Source organism: Simochromis diagramma, unplaced genomic scaffold (genome assembly GCF_900408965.1).
Source record: "Simochromis diagramma unplaced genomic scaffold, fSimDia1.1 OVJJ01000640.1, whole genome shotgun sequence".
Taxonomy (NCBI): domain Eukaryota; kingdom Metazoa; phylum Chordata; class Actinopteri; order Cichliformes; family Cichlidae; genus Simochromis; species Simochromis diagramma.
Window position 1 is genome coordinate 194,122 of NW_024387439.1, and position 12,695 is coordinate 206,816.

At 40.5% G+C, this 12,695-nt stretch overlaps 1 protein-coding gene across 1 annotated transcript; it reads right to left on the bottom strand.

Annotated features, from left to right (window-relative positions):
• Positions 1–1,636: 1,636 nt before the first annotated feature.
• Positions 1,637–12,218, bottom strand: LOC120722471 (sodium channel subunit beta-2-like). The gene is made up of 3 exons (XM_040013499.1): positions 11,035–12,218; positions 5,792–6,139; positions 1,637–4,498 (listed from the first exon to the last, which is right to left on the bottom strand). Exons 1-3 carry the CDS (start codon positions 11,090–11,092, stop codon positions 4,323–4,325), a joined length of 582 nt encoding a protein of 193 aa, XP_039869433.1. The 5' UTR covers positions 11,093–12,218; the 3' UTR covers positions 1,637–4,322.
• Between the last annotated feature and the right edge of the window lie 477 nt (positions 12,219–12,695).

The following is a 12,695-nucleotide window of genomic DNA, read 5'->3' on the forward strand; positions in this document are numbered from 1 at the left end:
GGTGGACCGGTTTTCAGTGTTTACCAGGCACATTATTCATTAGAATAGAATTCAACTTTACTGTCATTGCACATGCACAGGGCAACGAAATGCAGTAAGCATCTGTTCACTGACCGGGAATCGAACCCGGGCCGCGGCGGTGAGAGCGCCGAATCCATCGCCGAATCCATCCACGAAACTAGACCACCAGAGCATTCAGTAATGACAATCTGATCAGTTTACTTGAACTTGGCCAAGAAAGACTTATGAGACTTCCTCTCAGTTATGTGCTGAATTTTGATAAACTCTAACTATAAACCTTCTTCATACAACCAGTGTATGAATGTGAGAGTGAATGAATAGTGGTATTGTAAAGCGCTTTGGGTGCCTTGAAAAGCGCTATATAAATCCAATCCATTATTATTATTATTATTCAACCAGAAGTTAGACTCAAAGATAAAAGCTGTTTGGCTCTCAAAGCTCAGTCTGCTCCTCTAATACAACATGTTAATACAACATTTAACTCACCTTCAAGGTGCAGAATGGATTTACTGAGAAAGTTTTAAAACGAGAAATGTCATTTTAGATCAATGTACGGTGGCCCTGTGGTGCCAAACACACACACACCACAATGAAATATGACGTCGGGCACAGCTGCCAAAATCTGTCTGCTGAATTTTATGAGGTCAAGTCGTGTAACAGTGTGCATAATAAAGCCCCCGAGAGTAGGTGTTAGTATTATTTATTTCTGTCATGCACAAACCATTATTTTGTAGAATGTTTTAAAGCGAATTCATTCATGACAACAGAATAAAATCTCATGTACACATTTCACCACAGCTTCAGTGACAAACTACAGCCAACAGGTGGCAGCATCTCCTTTCATGTCATGAACACCTGATAATAATCGCAGCCACTCAACCTCCATTACTCCTCACTTGAAGGCCTGTTTCTGTTTTGCTCATATTTTAAAGCTCAGCGGGAAGAAACAGATGTTCAGCAGCTTCCAGATGTTCTTCTAGTCAGGAATTAACAACTGTAGGGATGAAGATGCAGAAAATCAGCCAGCTTACAGAAGCACTGCTGAGACACACACACATCTTTAGTCTTATTAAGTCTGACCACATCCTGTTCACAGAATTACACACAGACAAAGTGGTGACCAGCAGAAAAGAAAGAAAGTACAGCAACAATCTGATTGTGAGGGATGTGCAGTTGTTCGTTTTTACGTGGCTGTTTCGGACAAACAGGAATGAACATTTTGACCAGTTGTGTTTGTGTTGAGTCATTTATTTACAGGCTGTGACCAGAGAAGTCATCCTCTGACCCGTTTCATTTTCCTAGAAGTGAAAGTCACAGTGCATCAGTCCCCACACTATCACAAATGTCTATCTACAGGTCACTGTGACACAAGTCACCACTACTGAGCAAGTCAACAGTTTGTATCATCAGACAAACATCATTCCCATCCTCTCTGTGGGTTCAGAAAACATAATCTTGGTAAAAATATGAGGAAACATGCAGAACTCTGACTTTCAGTATGAGATAAGCTTCAACTGAAAACATGACTTATCTTTATTGGCATTCGTGATAAAGTCTTCGTGAGCTGTACTCGTGGCTTCTGCCTGATTAAACCAAAGTGACTGACGATCAGCTGTTTTTTTTATTTTGGAAACAAAGTGCACTCATGAGTAACAGACGCTGCAGATTCCCTAATCCCAGTCTGATTTTATGATGAGAGAGAAAGAAAAGCAGTTCCTGTTAAAAAGAAAACATTAAAACAGACCTAATGGGTCCTGTTTTGGTAGTTATTTTTGAAGTGTTCCCAAGACATAAAAAGTACATGTACAGACTCGGCAGTCAAATCTGATGTCAAGTTTTTTTTAAACCTGCTGACTTTGCCCAAAATAAGGTTTTAAATAGCTTTGTGTGCCCTGGAAGTTAAACTGTCTTTAAGGTCAATGTCAGCTAACCAGACATGTGACCAAACAGTCGAGTCAGTAAAGGTTGATAGCTTGCAGCTGGAGGGATATACTGTGTCGTGTTTGTGAGCACAGTCTGAGCAGGAGTGGAAATAACCCAAATGCATCTGAAATGAGCTGCAGCCATTCCTGCTACATACCAAAAACAGTACCAGGGGGAATTTAGGAACATTTTAGTCACAGTTAAAAGAAACACTTCAAACATTTTCTGTTTCTTGACTGTGCCAATTTATTTGTTTGGCATATAAAGATCTAAATTTCTTTCAATGCTGGACTCAACTAAGAAAGTTCATTTCTACAGAGAAGCATTTACGAAAAAACACCCATAATTATAATTACTTGAGTTTAGAAGAAGGAAGTGCACAAGTGTAAACAGGCTGAAGACATAGTTCCCCTATTTTTGCTTTAATCAGAGAAAAAGTCCCTAGAGGGAAAAAACATCAAACAAACCCTTCATTGTGTTAGTTGTGATGTCAGGCTCTCATTTTATTTCTATGATGAGTTCAGATCAACAGTCCAGCCAACTGCACAACACTTACAGTTAATTTAAATGAACAGAAGACAAAAGAGCATGAATATAATACAAATATGTCACAAAAAACAAAGTTCCAATGTAAAAATGGTACTGAGAAATGAACATGTGTACATGCATACATATGAACACGTATTTTCTATGTATTATTTACTAATTTAAGCCAACAGATCCACTTGGCTTGGACACAAAATATACAAACAACAGCTAAACATGGAGAGAAGCCACATTTCTCTCCATGGGTTTCATACCTCGTTCCTCCTGCCGACTCCTGATATGACCGCTCATCCTGCTCGGTTTTAATTTTGAACGCCCGTCCATCTTCTTCCACTTTCCTTTTACACATTGCACTGTCCCTTTTGAGCTTCAAATATCGATTTATTCTTTTTTTTGACAGTGGATATTTCCAATGAACTTTGCTTATCACTCTGTCAGAGTCAGACTGGATATCAGTAAGAATCCACAACATTTGAACTGACAAACTAAAGAAGATCAGTGGGGACTAACAAAACAGAAAACAAAGAGTGAAATATTAACACACTGAGTACATCAGATAAATAAAGACTTAAATTCTGAAAAGTTCTGAGAAGAGATCGATAAAAACCAGAAACCTATGGACTGTTTTCAGAGCCGCTGCTGCTTTTAGATCTCAGAGGAAGTCCCTCTCTGACCTCTGCCACAGAGCGCTCTGCAGCCTCACCACAGACCTCAAACGACAAACAGCAAACAAATTGTATTTAAAACTAACCTGAACTTCACGACTGAGCAGTTTTCTGATGAGTTTCAATGCCTGAAGGCAGCACAACAGGCGAGGGCGCCGATCAGGAGAAAGGGTGCGATCCTGAGGCATCAGGACAGGAAACGAGCCGAACTGTCAGGGGCTGAAAGCACCAACTGACTCAGATTGTGTTAAAAAGTCTTCAGAATTAAAATCCATCCTATTCACCAGATTAATGCTCGAGTGAACTCCTGAAAATGAAAGTCAATGGAAACATCAACCTTGCAACTTGTGCAGAGGAACAAATTTAAGTGGACATGACGGGAAGTCTAAAGACAGCCACGCCCGAGATGGAGATCTGAACGTGAGATCAGCTGAGTTTAAATAAGGTTTCTGATGTTTACAGATCCAACTCAGAACTTTCCACAACTCACATAATAACACAATAAAACCATTGTGATAATGGTTTGTATGTTTTTTTTAAATAAATATTATGGGTATACTATAATCACATATTACATTACCTGACTTGTGTTTGGTGAATTATTTTGATCTAATGGAACCAATGGCCAGAAAGAAGGAAGTCGCTGATTGGCTGCAGTTGCCACAAATAGCAGCAAGTAAAATAAAGTGTTTAAAGGTGCAAAATAAAAGCTTAAAGAACTTAATAAAGTGCTTAATTAGCTGTGAGAACCTGCCAACCGTGCTACTATGGCCCCGTTTTAATGCACTGTCTGAACTGATTTACTCTACGTCTGTCTCCTCCACCTCTCTACCTGCTAAAAGCTCCACTACGCTCGCCTGCTGTTCTCTACCTGCCGCCTGTTCTCACAGTAAGATCAAGCTCTGCAGAAAACAGCACAGAATAAAGTTAGAGCTTAAAAGAAAAAAAAGGGAAAAGAAATAGAAACAGTCATTATAAGCTTGTTGCAGCCACAGCATTGACCTAATGTTACTTTTAATGATTGATGGGAGAACATGACTCCCGAATGTGACTTGAGATCAGAGGAGCAGTGCATCGAACCCATGTTGCTGTGAGGGGACCCTTGTTTGTGCTGTCTGCTTGCTAACAGGGTCAGAAAATAATATTTTACACATCGTCTGATACATTTCAGATCAGGTCTTTTTCAGGTGGATGTTTATAATGTTCATCTTCCCTGTGTGTTGATGATTTCTTTTTTCTGTGGATACATACAGCAGCACTAAGAATAACAAAAAAACTTAAAACAACAGCAACAATACCTATAGCTAAAAGAAATGTCTTCTTGTCCTGTTCATCCTCGCTTCCTGCAGAGAAAAAACAAAACAGGTGTGAGGACTCAGGTATGCTGACAGTATTTCTGCTTTTATACTTTGAAATCCTGCAAACAGTAATAAACGCTGAGCAGCATCACTGCGTCGTGTTTCAGAGACTGACACTTTTATTTTCTCTCTCTAAAACTGCTGCATGTATACCAAGTAAAGCACCAATCAAATAAAAGCATAAAAACAAGAAACAGAACTAAATATAAACTTAAATATACAATTCAAAATACATTTTCCCCATGGAAAGAAGAAAAGCAGGGGTGCACCCAAAGATGAGAGTGCAGGGTGACACTAGACCCCAGAAATATGAAACTTCAGTTCATTATTTTACCTTGTTAGTTATAATTGTACTGATACTGATATATTGCTCGATTAATATAGATAAAACCACCCAGAAGTATAACCCAATAAAATATCCATCTTATACATTAAAAGGAAGCACATATTAATGCTGCAACAACTATGATCCAATCATATCACGGACATTTTTCTGCATAATAAAAGATTCTGCTATAGGTACTCGAAAGCTAAAGTACTAGAATGAGTACACAACTTTGTAAATCATTTATTCAACACTACACTCAGTTTAAACTCACACAGACTCTTTTCATGTCATCTGTGTCTCGGCTGCACACCAGCCTCAAAATCGGAGTCTTTTCAACCAGCTGCCTGCACCATCTTTGTTTCTTGCTTCACTGAACCACCACATTCAAAACTCTGAACTATGAGACAGTGCAGGTTAGTCCGTGGACTTCAAACATGTACAACACACTCAGGTGGTATAATAATGTCACACAGAGCATGGAAAAAAAGAGCAATAGCAGATGTCTGAATAAAAATAAAACAGCCAATAAACAACTGTGTCAGATCAGATATGTCACCGCCTGTCACTGCAGGATGCATCATTATATCTCAGACCACAGTAGAAACAGAAAAATAAGATCACTGCAGTTTGCAGTGAAGATTTCATAAACATCAAAGTCTGCGCTAAATTCAGAGCCCATCCAAAGACGATATTTTTTTAATCCTTTCCAGTGACGTAGGTTGGGGATTTTTCTCCTCTTTCTTTTATCAGATGGTGGAAAATAACGTGCATGGTCTTCTGTTTTTACCATGAATGAACAGATAATGCTTCCTTCCGAAAAGCCAGCATCACAGTTCACAGACACAAAAAGCTCTTTTGTGCTTAGCCGTGCAGTGAGGGCTGCAATTTGCCTCCACATGTCCCTACAAGTCAGAAGAAGAATAAGTAGTAAAGTGAACCTCTCAACTCACCAGAGTCTATGACTGTGAGGTTGATGGACTGCCTGGACTCATTTTGGACTCTCTGACCGCTGCTGAGATCACTGGTTATAATCCGACACTCATATGTTCCTGTATCGTTGACGTTGACGTTCTTGAGAATCACAGAAACGTCTCCGTTTTTCATAGACGGGTCTGCCAGCTCCACTCGGCCTTTAAAACGCTCGTGCTGGTAGCTTTCATATGAGCGCCGGTTTCGGTAGAAGAAGACGTATCCATCTAACTTAATCTCAGGTATGCTCCACTCTAACAGGGTGATATTTACACCACTGGGATCCTGACAGTGAAGAGTGACATCTTGTCCACACCTCACTGTTATATCTGTGTGCAAAGACAAAAGAAAAAAGCAAACATTGATAACGTGTCATACTGCATCTCTTTAAGATATATTGTGTAGAAGAACTCATGTGAGTCCCTCTAAAGTAAAGTTGTTTTCTTTCCAGTACATGAGCATATTCAGAGACTTCTGACAGGAACAGGACAGGAAGCACTAAAGAAGTCCAAAAAAAAACCATCAGTGGACTCAAGTAATGGATTCCTGCAGCTCGACATGCATCCAAAACAAGCCCAAGGACCTTAGAGAAGATGTGCATCTCTTGAAGATGCACTTTCACCACCATCTCTGCTGTATTTTAAAGTGACATGAAAAGTCACAAATGTCCTTGATAGATGTAGGTTAGAGTCTTCTGCTTGCATTCAGGATTTCATGCAGGATTTGTGGGGATTGGTAGCTTTTCTGTCTCGGTTTATGCTTTATTTACAAGAAACAAAGAACAAAAATGCACTGTTGAGACAAATCACATACAGATGTTAGGAGAGTCAGAATACAAGCTCCTATTCAAGTCTGTAATGAGCCTAGTTTTGTGTTGTTTGTTGGAAAAAGGGTCCTCCATAAATGTGAATGTGTCACCTGCTTGTGTGAATAACTTTTTATTCCAGGAGATCCACAACAAAGGAGAATAAAAAAAAAAAAAAATCAAGCTCAAAGTGACCTCATCCACCTCTGTGATTATAACCTACTCTGTGCGCACAACTTTAGAGGAGAGACACAAACACCTGACTCAGGTTACAACACTCATTGTTTGTGTCTGGCTCGCTTACTTAAAATCTCCTCAAGGGATTAACAGGTTCCCTGCTGAACAGAAACACCTTGAGTAACAAGCTCTTCTCTAAGAACACCAGACTCAAATCATATGGTACAAAGTATTGGTCAGACTTTGTGGCTCTCTGTTTTTTAGAATTTGCACATTTTCTTCCTAGCACCGTTCCCAAGAATCACTATCAATATGTTGACTGTTACTACAACAAAGACCGCACAATGACGCAGCTGTGATGCCCTTGAATTCTCAGGAAATGTTTTCCCAGAAATTCACATTGTACCATTTGTATAACCTTAAAGATTTGTAAATAAAAACCAAATAGAATAGAATAGAAAAGCCCTCTCCAGTCATTGTACATGTACAATGAAATTGTGGGTGTGCCACACAAACTGGGCAAGTATAAACTCTAAAAAGTAAGAGAGCAGGAACAAACATGATGAACATGTACAAAGCAGGAGAAAAAGCAGGTATTAAAGAGCAGGTTGCAAAGTGTTTTGTGTGGCACACTATGTGATGATCAATGGCCATGAGTACAATTCACACAGAGTTGGGGAGTGGCTGCAATCACAGAATAGTAAGATGGTGACAGTTGTACCCTTAGGCCCCCTCCTCCATTCAGAGATGGTCTTTCCCTTTTCATGTAAATGGCCTCCTTGACTCCGCCCTCAAACCAGCGTTCCTCCCTGTCCAGGATGTGTACATCCTCATCATTGAAAGAGTGTCCACTGGCCTGTAGGTGTAAATAGACTGCAGAGTCCTGGCCATCTTACAATGCTGTGATTGAAGCCATTCCCCAACTCTATGTGAATGGTACTCAAGGCCACTGATCAATGGTCATGTGAATTTGCATAATTAAGATTAAGGAACTGACCTCCCAGCCCATTGTTCCTTCATGGTTTCAGTCATTATGCAAATGTACTCTTCCTAAGATCGGGGAAACCTTCAGCTGAGACTGAAGAAGTCACTTGGATGAGTGACGAAACGTTTCTCCCGCAAAACGCTACGTCCACATGAACAGAATCAACTTTTGGAGATTTCAAAGGCAACATCAAATTGCACTGATATGAACAACATCTATAAACCTATATGTCTGGAAGCTACATTGCTAAATACAATAACATGCGATTGTTTTGTAACACATTAGGTCATTTTCTGGTTTCATGCAGAAAGATAAATATGCTAACGATATGACAACTTAAAACTACTGGTGTAAAGATTTCTGTGTTGTTCTACTTGCAACAAATATGAATGTTGGGTCTGTGTTTCCACAAGCCCTGCTAATTCTAGAAACGTATTTATCATGAAGAAAACAAGACAGTTGATCGATCGATCACTTGCGCAAGGGAGGCCTGTGTCCACCACGAAAATGACCTCGGCGACGACCTCCCTTGCTGCCTTTTTATTGAGAGACAAAACATCAGAACAAAACCACGCCCACATGGTTCTAAGACAAGGCATTGTATGTATATGTGTGAACTTCTGTAAGACTGTGTGTGTGTGTGTGTGTGTGTGTGTGTGTGTGTGTGTGTGTGTGTGTGTGTGTGTGTGTGTGAGACCTCCTGCTGACCAAAGGGTCGTAAACGCAGGAAGCTTACATGAAAAGAAGCAGATCTTCCAGATAGTTTGTGTCTGTAATAAAAGACTACAGCCCCCCACCTAGAACCTCGAGAATCTGGGGGGAAGGACAGTGGAATTTCTTTCATCAGAGTTGGCAAGCATAGAAATGACAACATTTAACAATTCACTCTAACAATGCATCAAAAGGATTTATCCATCAGAGGGAGAAAAAAAAACAAAAACTAAAAAACCAGAACAAAAGCAGCAAGACCTGACTGACTGATTCCAGTAACTTATCATAATCTAGCTACAGTCACGCTAGTTAAAATGAAAAATGAAACCAGCCTTTAAAGATGTGCTGTGAGTTTAGGGCTTTATATTTGAATCACATTCCACGATAACCTCGACCATCTTAGATATTATTGTAAAACTATGGAATTATTGTATTTTTGTAGTAAATCGTGCTGTAAAGACACCTTGTTACTAATTAGGCAATGTTTTCTATGACAAACGTAACTACAGTTTTCTGAAGTAATGGGCTATGGTAATCATTAACAGCAGATCCTCGGCCTATCCTTGTGTCAGGCTGAATCCTATCCATTTGTGTGTGTCTAGCAATATATTTCAAAATGAGCTTTCTTAAAAGTGCAACTGCACATTATCATTTTAGCTGTATTCCAGTTACGGAGTCATTTCCAGACCATTATGGAAAAAGCTGTGAGATCTCCTTATTATTCACAGATACATTAGCTATATATGAACTGTCTTCCTCTTGTCACCCCCGCTAGGAGCAGACGCTAACTGAGCGCCGCAAGAGGGTCCATGCTCACAGGTGCTGCTGATAAGGAGCCAATCAGACACCCGATTGTCAGCACATGGAGTACCAGAATCTTAAAACTAGATTCAAAAGAAGAATAGTCTGTTTGGCGCTGCGAGAGAAGATTTGGCAAGTTTTTAAATGGGTGTAAACCAGATACTTAACTCTGCTGCTGTGGGTTAGGGCGTGTTATTTATTAGCTTTGTAAATACAATGTTTACTGTTTCCTGTCTTTTTCTTCCCTTTCAGTTCCAGTTAGATAGAGGTGGGGGAACTCCAGGCCTCAAAGGTGGCCTTGAGGTTTTAGATGTGTCCTTGATCCAGCACAGCTGAATTAGCTCCTCAACATGTCTTGACGTTCTCCAGAGGCCTGGTAATGAACTAATCATTTGATTCAGGTGTATTGATCCAGGGTGAGATCTAAAACCTGCAGGACACCGGCCCTTAAGGCTTGGAGTTCCCCACCGCTGCAGTAAGACATCAATAACCGATGTTTTAGATGTGCAAAAGATCAAATATGGACAATATATAAGTATTGGTGGTGCTGAGGTGGGTGGTAGGCGATGGAAGCATGCAGTCCAAATTAATCTCTGCTTAGAGCCACTCAACACCTCGTGCTGGTGTTCCAGGTAAACTGGTTCTTATGTTAACTGGTTAGATTTGTTTACTTATTCGACTCTCAGTGTTCCAGATGTTGGATCCGCAGATTTATCATTTTCACTGAGTGTTCATCTGTCTGTCAGTGGCTTATGTGGTTTGACAAGATTAAAGACCTCTGCAAAAAAAAAAAAAACAACAATCTCCAGCTCCTAGAAATGTGCATCAATATTATCTCCCGACAACAATGAAATTATTTTAATTAAAAAATAATAATAAACTTTTGACGAGCCAGTGTTTTCCTCACGACACCATCGATCAGCTCAATAGACCTTTGAGTTTACCTGCATATATCCTGTTGACCTGTCAGCTGTTTAACATCTGCTGATTTAGGAAACACGCCCAAGTTAACCAGTGATAACAGTCAAAGTTTAATGTGATCAGCTGCTGCTCGATATAACATGATGTCATCGTAATATTCTGCACAAGATAAGCAAACAAACAGGGTGTAAAAGAGGAGCGATGTACACTGAGATGACTACAGAGCACTTTATAAGCAAATCTGTTGCTTTAATGAGAATCTGGGCTGTTTGCTTTTGAAATGAACAGATTTCCTGGCACGCATCTATCCGATTGGTACCCATGTACCTCAGTAATGTAGTTTTTGCCACCACTTGTTTAAATGCAAAACACATCCTCCTCTCAAAGTGGAACAAACCAGTTAAGCTGGAACACCGGCTCTGATTATAACAAATGGACTGGAAACGCCTTTCATTTACTTACAATATTCATGCCTGCAGGCAATGAATTCAATCTCACTCGCCCATCACTTCGAACTCGTCCCTTTGGTGCAACATTCTGCCTATATCAAGTAAAGAAAACGCAGTTTCGCTTTTGTTTCACTGCAAATCTGCAGATTTAAAGAGCAGCAGTGAATCTCAAAGATATATTTATCATCTCGCTCGCATTTGATTTTATTTACCATCAGATGGGCCACAGTTACGATTTTCAGGTGGCTGCTCGCTGCAAACACGCTGCTATTAATGATTACATTTGAACAGCTGTTTAAAAAAAAAAACTTCCCTAAAATTGTGAGTCACAGCGTTTGGCAGACTGCCAACTCCTCTGCTTGTTTGGCTACTCACTTGCTGATGCCGCTGTCTCGAAAGTCAGAAGAAGAAGAAGAAGAAGAATGTGAGACATTTCTGCAGAACAAATCACAACCGACCACCCTGAAGTTGCTGGAAACTGGATGTGTGTACATTTGTTTTGCCAAAGAGTCAAGGCGGTCTGCTGCGTTTAGGACACGCCCCAGTCTTACGTTTTACACTGCAGTCTTTACAATATCTCTGTCCGACGGTGATCACTCTGTTTTTTTTTGTCTGTTTTTTTTTCTTTGATTGTTTGGGGGGGGGGTTGCCGTTTTTGTACAGTGGAAATTTAAAATCACTCCATACATCAGTTACATCTAACTATAAAAACTGTGCTGGTCTATTGTATGACTAACGTCTCACTGTAGCCCAACAGGACCGGACTGTGTTATTCATCATTTGGTCGAACTCGCAGCGCGCACACTGTAAGGTTCACGGAGACGTGGGCTGGAAAGCTGCATTAGCCGTCTCAGCGGGGTTTAGCTCTGAAGCTGCACACACTGTTTATCTCGCCTTAGATCACACGCTAGTGGCAGAGCGTGGAGCTGTTTGTTTACTGAGGATTCCAACCACAAAAACATATTGCAGTCTCTGCTGTTAACCTCAACCATCTCTGCTCGCCTGCTCATCATCACTACCCCGGTATATCCTCCTACACACCGCAGCACTGCCCTGATCTCTCTCCCCTGTTTGAGTAGCCTAGACGAAGTGAGATCATCCATGAAGTGTTTATTAGTGTTTATTATATATTAATTTTGCTTTTGTTTTGTTTCTATTATTCTACTATAGATGATGGAGAAATGATATTTGGTTTCAACCTGTGCATTTCTGTAAATGTGAAATGACTGACTGCCCTCTAGTGTCCGTCAGCGGTCACTGCAGGTTTAATTCTTACTCATAATGATCGAAATGTTTAACTAACACTGCGCAAGATGAACTAACCTGTAATAAACTGTCTTCAGCAGCAGTTTTACAACCAGGAAACTCAAAAGCTGTCGAAATGCCTCTGAGACTCTGCACGTTGATGCATTCAGGGACATCAAGGGAAAAGCGCTTATTCTAACCCAGGATACACGAAGACGTCAGAGGACGCTTGCTTTCTAAGTGCTCACGTTTAAAAGGCTTCATTTAACAACAAGCTGTTCCACATGTGTGCGGGTAGAGAAAGAAAAGGGACTGAAAAGTTGTCGAATCGAAGAATGACATGAACTCACCTGATCACCGTCTTTGGCTTCCTGAGGTAAAACTGCCCCCCTTTGCATTCATGTGTGCGGACGACCGTCACACGGACGTCCATGAGGGAGAAAAGGAATGAAAAGCAAAACACTGCGTTTAAATCCTCACAGTCTCACAATTCTCGCTGAGTGACAGCAGGGCTGTCACTGGTTTCGATCAGGTGGCACTTTGAATGAAGCATGGCTGCAGCACAGCAGCGCATGTCCGTCACTTTTCTTCCGCATCGCTTTTTTTCAAGTTAACTTTATTAACACACTGACATGTTCAACTAGTTAAATCCCAAAAGGGCATCCTGTAGTTTGCGTGTAACAGTGCACCAGCGAGTAAAAAAAAAAACTCTCCATGTGCGTGAAATACACACTAGCGTTAAGAATTTGCTCAACAACACAGATAAATTTCCATTTACACAAGAAAGATAT